The sequence below is a fragment of the Actinia tenebrosa genome, unplaced genomic scaffold (assembly GCF_029948245.1).
Source record: "Actinia tenebrosa isolate PJP-AT-01 unplaced genomic scaffold, QUT_ActTen_1.0 PGA_scaffold12__29_contigs__length_12842862, whole genome shotgun sequence".
NCBI lineage: Eukaryota > Metazoa > Cnidaria > Anthozoa > Actiniaria > Actiniidae > Actinia > Actinia tenebrosa.
Genome location: NW_028292572.1, coordinates 3,023,639 through 3,039,017, shown reverse-complemented (window position 1 = coordinate 3,039,017; position 15,379 = coordinate 3,023,639). Strand labels below are relative to the sequence as shown.

At 35.3% G+C, this 15,379-nt stretch overlaps 1 protein-coding gene and 1 long non-coding RNA gene across 8 annotated transcripts; one reads left to right on the top strand and one right to left on the bottom strand.

Annotated features, from left to right (window-relative positions):
- Window positions 1–796: 796 nt before the first annotated feature.
- LOC116298881 (uncharacterized) lies at window positions 797–7,759 on the bottom strand. Of its 7 annotated transcripts, none has more exons than XM_089028168.1 (7): window positions 7,623–7,759; window positions 6,340–6,483; window positions 5,605–5,684; window positions 4,464–4,531; window positions 3,921–3,996; window positions 3,199–3,299; window positions 1,936–2,071 (listed from the first exon to the last, which is right to left on the bottom strand). In XM_089028168.1, the coding sequence occupies exons 1-6, from the start codon at window positions 7,699–7,701 to the stop codon at window positions 3,246–3,248; spliced, it is 501 nt and encodes a 166-aa protein (XP_088884294.1). In that variant the 5' UTR covers window positions 7,702–7,759; the 3' UTR covers window positions 1,936–2,071; window positions 3,199–3,245. The 7 variants fall into 7 exon arrangements, with proteins under 7 accessions (XP_088884291.1, XP_088884294.1, XP_088884297.1 ...); XM_089028171.1 differs by having other exon boundaries at window positions 3,199–3,275; XM_089028167.1 differs by lacking the exon at window positions 1,936–2,071 and adding an exon at window positions 2,209–2,603.
- On the top strand, window positions 2,436–9,067 carry LOC148911960 (uncharacterized). Its single transcript, XR_016119434.1, has 4 exons — window positions 2,436–2,571; window positions 4,327–4,407; window positions 7,647–7,730; window positions 8,583–9,067. It is a non-coding gene; the product is annotated as an uncharacterized LOC148911960 (long non-coding RNA).
- The last annotated feature ends 6,312 nt before the right edge of the window (window positions 9,068–15,379 follow it).

The window sequence follows — 15,379 nt, the reverse complement described above, 5'->3', positions numbered from 1 at the left end:
AACGTCTGTCTGATGAGTGCGTAAGCACGAAACTCGGAGTTACAGTGAACATGTCTCGTCTTTAATCCAATCTTTACTATATATCTGTTGCTCTGCATCCCTACGCATCGAGCACTGTTTCACCAGTATAGACCACATTACATACTTTGTTATATATATATATATATATACAGCCATTTGCAAAAATTATGGCCGTTTCAAATATAAATACAACTATATCGAAAGTATATCAGACAGGGCGGGATATCATTCTTGATATTTTTTTCCAGAAAGCCCTAATGATAGACAACTTGAAAAATATATAGTGGAAGATATCCCATAATACTTGATATGCTTTCGATATACTCGTATATGTATTGGAAGCGGCCATAGTTTTTGCAAATGGCTGTATATATATATATATATATATATATATATATATATAATATGTTATTATTATTGGTAAAAAGATACTTGTTGTTCCTGTCAAACAGTTTATTCTAGGCGAATGAATAGGAAAGGAAACAGGTTTGTTAGCCACTGACTTCTCTTAATGAAACAAGGACGATTTTTGGCTTTTTCATTTAGAATCAAGTTAAATCAATCAATTCTGAAACCCCATATAAAAACAAGCAAAAACAGCAACAAAAGAGAAGGGAAAAAAAGCAGAGTAGGCAGTGTTGATGCGGATCAAATGTGTGACGTTATCGGGAAAGGGGCTTAAATGAAATAGTACGAAAGCAACTGCACGCACTTTAGTCACTAGTTATTATTAATTTTGACAAGAGATAAAGACAAAAAATACAAAACATAAAGGTTGTTTGTTTAGTTCATATAATTCAAGAAAGGTACAAGTGATCGACGTTCACGTGCCACGCTTCTCAACTAATTCAGTTTGTTTATTCAATCATAGTGTCCTCTAACTTATTCCATTAATTTTGAGAAAGTACAAAAATGAGTTTGTTTTTTCTACGAATAACGTGGAACTAATTGAAATTTGGGAGGATTTTGAGCAAGTATATTCAACAAAAACAAAGAAAAGAGAAAAATAAAAAAACCCTGCGTTTGATGGGGTCTAAAGGTTTTTTTTCTAACTTAGAATTCGTACGCTTAAGTCCTTACTCTCTAAAATATTCCAGTACAAAAGAATAAGTCAATAATATATAGCTGGAGTATAGTTTACAGTCATCAAACTAATGTTGTTTACGATTAAAATGTTCATTCTGGGTGATCCAAGAAAGTTTTTGAGTATTTATAAAGCAGGCGCTTTGATTCTGAATCCGAAATTAGACCGCCGTATGCTACATAGAAGAGTCGATTAATCGCGAGGAAGTATTTGCGTTCCAAGGCTAATACTTTCAGGAAAAGAAGTACAATAAACAAGCTTTCAGATCATATAGTATTAGTGAAAATAAAATATATACCAGGTGATGATTTAGGGCATTCAACTTAGGCTAAAATTTGCTTCGCGTCGTAGCTGCTTGAAATGCCATCGAAAAAAAATCCCAAAAAGCGAGAACAAAATATTTTCCCAAAAATATTATTTATCCCTTTTGGAGTCTGATAGTTAGTTAAAATGTTGAAAAAGTATCAGATTGATAGGAGTATTTTTGAACGAGTGAGGCCTTCTTAAATATGGGTAATATTTTGGGCTGTTCACACCGGTCCAGAGCGAACCGGAAGTCGAGTTTTAGATTTTCGTAAAATTCGCCAAAATAAAAAAGCGCTCGAAGTTTTAAACTGGATTTTTTAAAAGAGCTTACCAAAGGTTGTCTTCTGACAAAATATGAGAAATTTGAAAATTCCTTCGCTGTCCCGCCATTCTCGACCGTTACGGACAGCCACTCTTAACAAATTAAGTAAGTGTGCAAGTGTGTCTGTTAGATGTAGTAATGTCGATGCCATAAATTATGCAAGTGTCCTATAACTACAAGTTTCTAAAAGCCTCATGAACAACCTCATCTGACTCATTTCCAGAACACTGACATAATTTTTGAAGAATTTCTTCACAGTTGTCTGATACAACACTGACTTGTACAGGATGTGGAGAAGTATTAGGTCGTATAAATTTTTGTTCCATGGCCTCTTTCATCTAACATTGCATAAAGAGAGAAGTCAAGTAATTATTGGCCTGTGTTGCCCACCCTACAGAAGGTGGAGACAGGGGCCCAGTGGTGATACTTCCCATATAACTGTGACAGAGTCAAAAGACACTATTTTGGACAGTAATTATTTAGTCATAAATCTATATTTTTAATTAGGAATGCCTCGTGTACACATAGGAATGTAATTCTTTAGTTAACTGTTTGCGTGGAAAATGCGTAAGCAAGAAATAATTTCCGTACGTAATTACATTACAGTGAGTCATGCCTAGGTTTGGCGCTTGTTTACGTAAGTTCGTGTTTGGGACATCCTGTTTGCGCCTAGGGCGTGCAACATTGCGTAGGATGTGTAAGGTCTTAAGAATGCAGGTTTTCCCATAAAAGTAGGCCCAAACTAAGCTTAAATCAGTGTAGTAAAAGTTCTTGAAGACGTTGCGTTGTCTACGGATATTTTCACATATCAAGACAAGGAATTCTCTTCGATGTAAAGGTATGAATCTTTGCAGCCTTTTACACTTTTACCTAGGATAGATTTAGGACAAATCTATGTTCATATCGTTAACTAGTCATTATATTTTATAGCTTAGATTATCTATATATTTGTTAAGCATTCGTTTCATGTTTTTGTAATGCTAGTCGCATTAGCGCGTAATTTAGTACAAAGTTATCAATTTCACGCAGTAGTAATTTAGTAATCACGCTAAGTGTATTTTGTCTTTTAAACTCGTAATTCGGATAATTCTCGTCTTAAACAAGTAAATCTAGCATCACTTAGCGTTTTCAGTGTTGAACTAACGAAGTTCAACCATAAATCTAAGGAGAGTAGTTAAATCTAGCATTCATCGTTTATTAGCCATCATTGGTAAACTCGCGTATAAACCACTAGTTTTCATTCTTAAAAACGTTCTAAACATAGCTACAGGAACCGCTATCGCGGTAAACGTTCGTTCAACCTCTAAACTAGTTTGAGTAACCTTCACCACAGGTTAAAAGACCTTTTTATAGACCTTTTGGTTGTCTTCGTAAACTTTAATTTGCAAGGTCACGGATTGACCACGAGGTAATCATATCACTGTTTAGGATAAATTCGCATAACAATAACTGGTTAAACACTTACCTAAACATATTAGTAAACTCTTCTAACAACTTTTCCATAGTTTTCCATTATTCTTGTATCATTTGTACGGCGTATAACTTCCATTTTAAACATATAAACACCTAGTTTGTGTCAGTATTTTACACTCGTTGGCAATTCATATTATGGTATTCAAATTACCTGTGACGTAATTTACGTATTTCCGTTTCTATTTATATCTAGCAAAACTGTATTTTATTCATAACTTTTTAGCTATTTAGATAAGCTACAAATTTATTTTATCTCATTGTAAATATTTTTCTTGTTTTCATTAGAGATATCCTGTAATCTCGTTCCCGTTTTTTTTCATGTATTGTAAAGTTGTGTGAATTTTTCAATAAATTCTTTTGTCAAAACCACTTGCAATCTGATTCATAGCTGAGCGCCTTGCCGCCGGTTACATAACGTAAGGTGAAGATGATTGTCATTATCTTTTAGGGGTTGATATGGAAAATAACTCCCTCTTTTAGGGGTGAAAAAGGAAAAGTTGGTTTTTAGCATGCCTCAAATCATTTATCTTTAGGGCTAACCAGGACTCCTTAATAATATGGGCTCCTTGTCTAAATAATTTATTATCATAATTGGAAGTTTTGACCATTATCTTTTCCATAAAATGACATAAAGCCAACTGCTGGATCCATGAGTATGTTTCACTAATATTAAACCCTCTCTTACCCAAAAAGTTATAAAGTATTCACACTTACCCAATCTAACATTTTATCATAGAAGCCAGCTATGTTGAGAATTCCTATAGGTTTCTTGTGAAGTCCTAATTGTCTCCTGTAAAAAAAACTTTGATTAATTTCACAACCAGCACAATGGCCAATCTAAGTGATCAGGGCACTGCTAACAACCACTGGGCTGATGATCTAAGTTAATTAGATCTAAGTTAACTAGATCTAAAACAACCTCTGGGCTGATCATAAAAGATTGAACCTGAAACAACCTCAGCAAACAAGCCGTCAGTGGTTCGAGTCCCGCGAGAACCCAACTGAGGCAGATTTTTTAATCTGCTTATACACTCGATGTAGCATACACTTAACATACAAACCTCAGGGTTAGTTGTTCTTGGTTAGTCATTGCTAACTCCCAGATTAAATTGGAATTTAGAGAGAAAAATCAAACCCTGAGAAAAACCTTTGAATCAAGGCCAAGAATTGAACCTGAGACCCTAGAGGTGAGAAGCAAGTGGTAAGTGCAGTAATAGTAATGAGGTTTCAAACTATGAAGTCTTAGTATTTATTTACCAAGTTATCATTTCAAGTAATTCTTCTGCTGTTCCAAAGCCTCCTGGTAAAGCTATCAATGCATCAGCCTTTAAATAATTAGAAAGAAAATACTGTTTAAAGCATTTCTTGTTTGTGTCGATCAAGCTATCTATCCACTCCAGCAAGTTGGCCCGGAGGGAAAGGGGGGGGGACGGGAGGGTGTATTCTTGCCCGTTTAGGGTAGGGATGTGCAGCTGAGCTCTCTGAACCCTGACCATTTTCCAGAGTAAAATCGCTGAAATTCAACCCCTGTTCCAGAGTAAAATCACTGAAAACCAAGACTTATTGTATATAAAAACCATCTTCCTGTACTTGCGAAAGAAACCCTGTTCCAGAGAGAGAGAGAGAGAGAGAGAGTGATTTCATATGCCCTGTTCGAGAGGGTGAGCGCAATTTTATATACCCTGTTCCAGAGTAGAATTGCTGAAACCATACCCTGTTTGGTGGCACGTACCGGCGTATAGCGAATACTATGGATTTCATCGAAGTGTGGCACGCATTAAAAAATTCGTCTGCGAATTTGCCTGCGAGACGCTGTGACTCCTCCCACTTGGAGGTGTGATTTTGTCTGCATTCCTTTCTCGCGAAATGCACAATGAACATTAGTGAACTTGGTCGTGTTTACAGTAGGGGAAAGAGCATAGTAGTGATTTGAGATCTCTCGTTATAGATGAGATTGCTGAAAGTGGTGGGGATATCATAACAGGATTTTTTCCTGGAAAATTCGCAGAAATTGCTTGAAAACTTCCCCAGCCTCCATACTCATTTTTGAACTCGTACCTTCTACTCACCGCCATAACTTCGAATTGAACGTTGCACGGGAATAGCCGAGAAAGGAATGCAGACAAAATCACACCTCCAAGTGGGAGGAGTCACAGCATCTCGTAGGCAAATTCGCAGACAAATTTTTTAATGCGTGCCACACTTCGATGAAATCCGTAGTAAAGGGGAGTACCCATCCTGGTCAAGTTAATCCACATTTCAATTCCTAAACAGATGCCTGTTTCCTTTCCCACCCTCCCAATTTTATCCATATATTAGGGGTATATTATGCAGATATTTTCTAGAGAATTAATACAAAATATTCTTAATAAAATTGATGATTAATTTTAACATCAACCTTTTCCAACATGTTTCTTTTTCTTGTGTGCATATCTTCAACGATAACTGTCTTCCCAATAACTTCAAGAAACGTTGGATCTACAAAAAAAATGGACAATATTTTCAAAAAAACAGTGCCTGTCAAAATTGAAGAATATTTATTTGTATAATCAAGACGTATGCATGAATTATTTTTGCAAGCAACAGAGTTCATCTGCACTTTGAAAGAACCCACATGTTTGTAGTAGGTTGCCGACATGTACCCAGTTGCTTGGTGTATACCAAAACCAATGTTATTTGCACATGGATTTTTTGATGGGGGTAGGATTAAGGGCTGGTATGGATTTATATTTATTCACTTTATACTTAATATTTATATTTATGAGTAAATAGTAATTTACTGGGGTTGGGTCAGGGTTAGGGTTGTTTTTTTGGGATAATATTAAATCTACTAGATATTTTATAAATATATATTATTAGCTTGCTTTTACATTGTATTTTATATCTTTAGGAAGGCACTTTGTAAACCAGTCTATGACTGAAAGTTTAAACCTTCGTTAAATAAAGCTTTTATTATTATTATTATTATTATTATTATTATTATTATTATTATTATTATTATTATTATTATTATTATAGTTGAGAGAGGAGCAGCATTCAAACTTAGAAGCATTTTAAAAATTCAAACTAACTAGCTAGTGCCCCCTGCCCCCCCCCCCATTCCAGAAAAAAACATTTCCCAATTACAACTTACTTTTTGTGATAAAGAACTCTGGAAGAAAGCCAGTCACTTTTCCACCATTATCCAATACTGTCTGTGCTAGTGTCCCCATAAGGCCTGCATTACCTCCCCCATATAACAGCTCAATTTGGTTTTTTGCTAAGCACTTTCCAAGAGCTAGAATATGAGAGATGTTAGAAAAAATGTTATTCTGACACCTTACCTACAGCTGTATATTATAATGTCATCCCAGGGTTTTCATTAAGTTTTGAAATAATAGGAGAAGATCAAGAACTAGCTGTAGAGTTCTGGGTAGGGTTTTCATATGTTAAGTTTTAAATATAAAGGAATGGATAAATAGTACAATCGCTTGTGTATATATTACGGGAAGCATTGGTCGTGTAGTAGAAGCATGGGTGGCGTGTGCAGCTAATTAATGTGCTGCCTCTCACCAATGCGACCTGGGCTTGAGTCCCATCAGTTTCAGTACTGTATGTGAGTAGAGTTGTTTGTTGGCTTTCTCCTGTGCTTTGAGGGTTTTTTTCCAATTTATGTTGCGAGCCATGACACACAATGTAATTTGTTGGACACAACGTTGCTGAAGTAGAAAACTATACTACTTCAGCATCATTGCCTGCAATGTTGCACGCAATGTTGCACCATGTGTCAATGCCTTAAGTGGCTCTGGTTACAGTAGTTGCAATGTAATTGGTTTGGCAATTTTGGAGAAGAGGTTTTTGATAGTGAGATTTTCTTTTAGTCTGTCATGCAAGTGGCAGTTGGTGAGACCCCTTGCCTGTGATGTCAAAGCAGCACCTGAGAATTGGAACCTATTGTGTTGTCCCCCAGATTAAGCTGCATTCCAAAGCTAGTAGTGCAAAGGGTCTATAACTTCATTACGCAATAGATAATGACAAACTTTCTTCTATTTTCTTTGATTTAAAACTTAAAACTTATCACTGATCAAGTGCGCGTTTTACTTCATAGCTTGTGTAATATTAGTTTAGGGATTATTAAAATCGTTTTGTTATTCTTTGGAACAGCTTACCCATTATCACAAGACAATAGTCTACTTTTTTTGCATCATAAAACGAAGTCATTTTTGCTGTTAATTACTATTTCTCTTGGGAACATAATGATCCTTGTTTTAAACCCTTTTAAATAATATAACTTCCTATGCCCACTAATCCTTTTGTCTCGTCTTTAATTCACTTTATCTTTATACTTCTATGATTTTTCTCTGTATTTGGTTAAGTTAAAATTTCCAAACAAATAATAAATAAATTGAACTTTAATTAATAAAAATAAATTCTTACTTATTGCTGCTTCTTCAAACGCAGGGTTATTGCCCGCCGACGAACCACAAAACACAGTAACTGCTTTCAAAGGTTCCATTGTTATGGCTTATTAAGACGTTGTTTACGGTATGTGTATGTATTTATATATTTTTTCGCTTCCACGACAATCGGTAAGAAAAGTTTTGCTCGAGAGAGAGAGAGAGAGAGAGCAATGTTCGGTCGTTACTTCATTTATGACCACACGAATTGGCACTATCTTGGGGTTGTGTGTTGTGGTAGTGTTGCATCGTTCGGTGTCACCTTTAGTGATCCGTGTAGGTGCAGCACATGTAGTTGGTGTAATACCCGTAGTACCCGTGGTAGGTGTAGTACCTGTAGCACCAGTAATACCTGTAGTATCTGTAGTAGGTGTAGTAGATGTAGTACCTGTAGTATCCGTAGTACCTGTAGTACCTGTAGTAACTGTAGTAGGTGTAGTACCTGTAGTATCTGTGTAGTACCTGTAGTACCTGTAGTACCTGTAGTAGGTGTAGTAGATGTAGTATCCGTAGTACCTGTAGTAGGTGTAGTATCTGTAGTAGGTGTAGTATCCGTAGTACCTGTAGTACCGGATCACTCAAGGATGCTGGTCTTCGAGGCACGGTTATCGTAGACGTAGCACGACATCGTAGTCGTAGCACGATGCCTACGACCCACGATGGAGACGTGGGAGTCGTGGAGTCGTGGCATCGTAGGATCGTAGCGTAGGTGGGATTGTGGGAGTCGTGGAATCGTGGGATTCGTAGGATTCGTGGAATCGAGGGAATCGTAGTCAATTTTAGTTTTTCATTCTTTTTTTAATTTCTAAACCGGAAATCCTGTTTGTTCATTGTGTACTTTAAAATGCACAGTCTCTACACACATTGAACTTGATAAATTTGCAATGCATGTTTGTTTTTTTTAATTTTCCTGTTTTTGTTTTATCTTATTTCTTTTCAGAAGTTTCAGCCACAATAGAGCCTAGTATCTTGACACAAAATATAGTACGATAAATATCAGTATATTTGTAAACACACTGCTCTCCATGCCTTTATCGTAAACCGACTTATGCATCGGACTTACTGCATTATAGTCCGACAAGAATAGATTCAAGGTATCAGTACTGCGCGCAGTTTGTAATGTCAATCGAGCTGTGCATACCCGAGTATTAGTTGTATGGGGGATGTGAATTTTCCGCAAGTTTTGATCAGTTTCTCAACTCCTTATATGATGGCTTGTTGGAATCGAACCAACGTTTCTGAATGGATCAGAAACAACCATTAACCATTTTTTGGAGTGTAGTGCATGCCAATCAGTTGTATGTGATTTGTTTGAAGAGGTGCGTGGGTCCTGTAGTTTTTCTATGAATATATATATATATATATATAACTGAACTGTAACAAATTTCTATTTACAAACTGGAACAAATAAAACGTTAAATGGAGGATGACCTTTTTGCCCTTTCTCCAGGAAGAGTCTTACAAGTTTGCTCCAATCTTGTAATTAAAGGCGGTGTAACGTGGGACAAATTGCAACCTAATTTTATTTGCGCATCATTATGGCCCATTTTCTAATTATCGTTATCTTGTTATCTTACGAGTATTTGAAGGTAGTTGAGCTCTAAAGCGTCTTTGCAACCCGAGGGGTATTGGAACAATGCTTAAAGGTATCTTATTATTTTAACAACAGCGTTACGCAAAAACAGCGTTGCAAGTTGTCCTCGTGAAGCACCGTCTTCATAGTGATGCACTATAGTTATTACACAGGCCCGTTAGTATAACAAGAACTAATAGCTGCAAAAAAATTGTAAAGTAGCTCATCACCAGTTCCATTCCATTCCCTCCACATTCTCTCATTCAAATAGGTCTGCAGTTTTTCTCTTGAAATTCCCTTCCGCTCTTTCTGCTTAAGCTTCAATTGATTCCATTTGGATTCAATTCCCTGCGTGTGTACCCCGGTCACGGGATCAACAAAATTCAGGGAGTGATTTACCACTCTGTGAGTGGCTACTTGCTGGGGAAGGAATCTTCCTATCTGGTCGTAGGCACTATAGTCGTCGGTGTGCAGCACACTGTTCGGCCGGAGACACCTGCCAAGTATCGGCAGAAGGGTATCTCTATTTCTTCTTTCCACTACTTCGTAGTAACCTCTGGCTGGCTGATATTCGGTGGTTATCACTCCGAACACCCATATTTCTTGAGTGCGCCTTTCCCTGTTGTACTATAAAACGCAATATAATTAAAGATAAATTTCTAAAGTCATTTGCACATTATCTAAGGGTATGTTGAGATTTTCAATGAAAAGAGAACAGATGCATTAAATTGGCCGCGATAATAAACGTTTCTTATCGTTTCACGATATCCGCGAGGTAAATCAAACCCGTGTTTTAAAAAAACAGTGAATGTATACGATGAAATGATACGATACTCATCTGTCATGGTAAACCTGTCCCATGCATCAATTCTCCCGGTATATAATCACATTGCTTGTACCCGGCATTATGTGACGTGGGATGATGATAGAGGTTTTTTTTTTATTCAAACACGTGTTTTAATTTTTCTCTTTTTCTAAAAGCGGATAATTTGTTAATTTTATATGTATATATATATATATTTACACATATTACGAGCCTGCATGACATCTTTCTTTTTTTATTCGGTTTCCGTATCATGTCGCTGCAATAATCTCTCTATACATTTCCCCAAACTAATGTATAATAATCGAAAACTGTTATTTATTAGTCACCCACTAAGGAATTATCGTACATAATGGTATAAGTCTTAATCGTCTTTGATCTTTTACCCGTATTGCTCGCAAAAAAAAATTAAAAAATATTACCTTGCGCTTGTGGTTGAATTTGCTTTCGTCGCATTGCACCACGCAGTTCGGGCCGCCAAAAGGAAGGAAGGAAGCGTATTGTTCTATCGAATTTGAACACACGCCGTCCAAAAGTCCAAAAAATTTTGTTACCACGTTGCGACTTAGGCGAAGGGCACTTGCTGTTTGCGTGCGACTGTTTCCTTGGCACCAGAAGAAAATCATCATGATGGCATCTCCCAATGGTATTTTTGGAATCAGTGCAAAAATACTATTGCATCTGATGGAACGCTTTTTTTGACATCTGTTGCACTTCCTGAAAATAGAATAACGATTGTGAAGAGGTGTGAAAAAACATCATGAATAAATTGAAATAGACCTATTCAGCGTCCTTGACAACGCGTTGTCAAGGACGTTGAAATGAGTCTACAGCTGTTATTACAGTTGCATGGAACTTATAGGGTTGTTGAAAATATCCTTTAAAAGATGATTTTGGCTGCACTTCCGAATAGTGTATTTAGGTTTACTGAAATGGTCACTTTGCAATTCAAGACGGCTTCCGAAAACATAAGGCGAAACTGACAATGACTGTCTATTCACGCTTCATCTATCTGCTCATCAAAATAACTCCCTTAACAATCTAACCATTGCATTACGTTTGGCGCTCATTTCCTAGTTGACTTTTCCCTGCAGCAGCTTAATATTCATTTCTTAAGTCTTAGATAAAGTTATCAAAAGGTTTTTCCATTCTTGAATAAAGCAACGTTTAACCGTAATTAGTCTCCCAAAGTACTTAATATTTTATGTCTAAAATTATATAAGTTAAAAAGCTGTATACAGCGGCTGCGTAAAAATCTTACTTTTGAAATCAAACGAAAGAGCAGTTGTCAATAAGTAAATTCCTTTTTCTGCTTATAAGAAACAAAACTTGATAGACTCCCACTATACTCACCAAACATAGCCATCAATGTGCGTTTCATTTCTGCGAATCATCGGCATGTTGTGATTACAGTCACCACAAAAAAGAGGATCAGCAAGAAGAGCTCTTCTCTGTAACCAGCGGATAACATTTTTTTTTGATCTCTGTTTAACTTCGGAAAAGTAGTCAAGGTTCATAATTCGTGAAGTAGATGAATACGCAAAGCAGTTTAAAGATGAATGGCTAATAACTGACTAACCGTCATGCTTTGGGGAAATTTTCACATTTGTAATTCAAACCAATCAAGTGATTTTTGTTTGGTCGAATGACATTCCGTTAGTAAAAAACAGTTATTTTTTTCTCTCTCTAGTGGATAGAGAGAGAAATCAAATTTGGCATAAAATTAGATATCAATAAAGGGAGCTCATTTAAGTTTCAAGTTTGCTCATTGAATAGTGGCGTATTTCATTTTCTTTTTTCGTATAGCTTCAATCCTGTTGTGGTAATTAGCCGAATGAGAACCAATGCCAATGGGCACTCTTTAATTATAAACCCTTACAGCAATCTGCCTTGACATATTGACTATATATTTTATTCGTTTTGGAGGTGTGTCTAGCAATCTAACAGATCACGTGATCAAAGACAGTTTTCATATCCCTTTATATCTCGTCTATTATTGCACAAAATCTAATGCAACGTATTATAGAAGGCATTAACCTTAAAACATTAAAGCAGTTTATTTTCATTTTCTAGCTTGATGAATCGGAACGCAGACCAGACAAACGCATGATTTTTTCGTTGTATAGGTGTAAATAAATGTTGTTGTATTTTTTATTCTTCTCACCATCACAAGCTTCAAGATAGGGTCGGTAACTTTGGATGAGAGATGGTATGAAATGGATGGAGGGGGGGAGGGGTATGACGAATTTTTAGATTTAGGGGATCTTTTTTTGAAGCTCGTTATTAAAGAGGGGAGGAAAGTATAACAATTTTTTTTTACATTTATACATATATTTGAAGGCAAATACATTTCTCAGTTAATTGTGTGCCTTTCGAAAGTAAAACATTGAAAACAATATATTAAAAATCAGAAAAAAGTGCACGAATTTATAATTGATTGGAATAATTATGAATATAATCAAGATCACAACTGAACTATTATCAAACAACACAGAAAGAGAGCTTGTTTTCTAAACTTGGATTGTTAAAAAAAAGAGAAACGGCCATAGGACTACCACCCCTACAGGACCGTATGACCGTATACGGTCCTGTAGGGGTGGTAGTCCTATGGCCGTTTCTCTTTTTTTTAACAATCCAAGTTTAGAAAACAAGCTCTCTTTCTGTGTTGTTTGATAATAGTTCAGTTGTGATCTTGATTATATTCATAATTATTCCAATCAATTATAAATTCGTGCACTTTTTTCTGATTTTTAATATATTGTTTTCAATGTTTTACTTTCGAAAGGCACACAATTAACTGAGAAATGTATTTGCCTTCAAATATATGTATAAATGTAAAAAAAAATTGTTATACTTTCCTCCCCTCTTTAATAATGAGCTTCAAAAAAAGATCCCCTAAATCTAAAAATTCGTCATACCCCTCCCCCCCTCCATCCATTTCATACCATCTCTCATCCAAAGTTACCGACCCTATCTTGAAGCTTGTGATGGTGAGAAGAATAAAAAATACAACAACATTTATTTACACCTATACAACGAAAAAATCATGCGTTTGTCTGGTCTGCGTTCCGATTCATCAAGCTAGAAAATGAAAATAAACTGCTTTAATGTTTTAAGGTTAATGCCTTCTATAATACGTTGCATTAGATTTTGTGCAATAATAGACGAGATATAAAGGGATATGAAAACTGTCTTTGATCACGTGATCTGTTAGATTGCTAGACACACCTCCAAAACGAATAAAATATATAGTCAATATGTCAAGGCAGATTGCTGTAAGGGTTTATAATTAAAGAGTGCCCATTGGCATTGGTTCTCATTCGGCTAATTACCACAACAGGATTGAAGCTATACGAAAAAAGAAAATGAAATACGCCACTATTCAATGAGCAAACTTGAAACTTAAATGAGCTCCCTTTATTGATATCTAATTTTATGCCAAATTTGATTTCTCTCTCTATCCACTAGAGAGAGAAAAAAATAACTGTTTTTTACTAACGGAATGTCATTCGACCAAACAAAAATCACTTGATTGGTTTGAATTACAAATGTGAAAATTTCCCCAAAGCATGACGGTTAGTCAGTTATTAGCCATTCATCTTTAAACTGCTTTGCGTATTCATCTACTTCACGAATTATGAACCTTGACTACTTTTCCGAAGTTAAACAGAGATCAAAAAAAAATGTTATCCGCTGGTTACAGAGAAGAGCTCTTCTTGCTGATCCTCTTTTTTGTGGTGACTGTAATCACAACATGCCGATGATTCGCAGAAATGAAACGCACATTGATGGCTATGTTTGGTGAGTATAGTGGGAGTCTATCAAGTTTTGTTTCTTATAAGCAGAAAAAGGAATTTACTTATTGACAACTGCTCTTTCGTTTGATTTCAAAAGTAAGATTTTTACGCAGCCGCTGTATACAGCTTTTTAACTTATATAATTTTAGACATAAAATATTAAGTACTTTGGGAGACTAATTACGGTTAAACGTTGCTTTATTCAAGAATGGAAAAACCTTTTGATAACTTTATCTAAGACTTAAGAAATGAATATTAAGCTGCTGCAGGGAAAAGTCAACTAGGAAATGAGCGCCAAACGTAATGCAATGGTTAGATTGTTAAGGGAGTTATTTTGATGAGCAGATAGATGAAGCGTGAATAGACAGTCATTGTCAGTTTCGCCTTATGTTTTCGGAAGCCGTCTTGAATTGCAAAGTGACCATTTCAGTAAACCTAAATACACTATTCGGAAGTGCAGCCAAAATCATCTTTTAAAGGATATTTTCAACAACCCTATAAGTTCCATGCAACTGTAATAACAGCTGTAGACTCATTTCAACGTCCTTGACAACGCGTTGTCAAGGACGCTGAATAGGTCTATTTCAATTTATTCATGATGTTTTTTCACACCTCTTCACAATCGTTATTCTATTTTCAGGAAGTGCAACAGATGTCAAAAAAAGCGTTCCATCAGATGCAATAGTATTTTTGCACTGATTCCAAAAATACCATTGGGAGATGCCATCATGATGATTTTCTTCTGGTGCCAAGGAAACAGTCGCACGCAAACAGCAAGTGCCCTTCGCCTAAGTCGCAACGTGGTAACAAAATTTTTTGGACTTTTGGACGGCGTGTGTTCAAATTCGATAGAACAATACGCTTCCTTCCTTCCTATATCGGAAGGATGCGGGGAGGAGTCATTGTTTTTGTATTTTTTTTATTAAAATGAGGATGATCATTTTTTCACTTTTTGAGAGAGGGGGGAGTTGAATTTCATTCTCATTATCACGGATTTCGTATCATTTTTGTTCTCCTTCTTTTTTTTTTTTTTTTTTTTTTTTTTTGATTTTTAAACTCTTTTTTACTTGTTATAGTGTTATTGATCGAAATTAAAGATTTTTGTCTCTCCGATTAGTAGGGCACTTGTGCCCGGCTAGAAGAAATAGAGAGAGTAATAAAGTTATTATTATTATTATTATTATTATTACTATTATTATTATTATTACTATTATTATTACTATTATTATTATTATTACTATTATTATTATTATTATTATTATTATTACTATTATTATTATTATTATTATTATTACTATTATTATTATTATTATTATTACTATTATTATTATTATTATTATTATTACTATTATTATTATTATTACTAATAAATTCATTATCAAATAATAAATTCATATATATAATAATAATATATAATAATAAGGATATATAGTCTTTAATCAATAATTAATAATAACAATAATCTCTAATCAATAATTAATAAATTTTAAATATTTATACATTTTTTCAAGATTGTAAAAAACGAATAGAATTTGTCCATTATT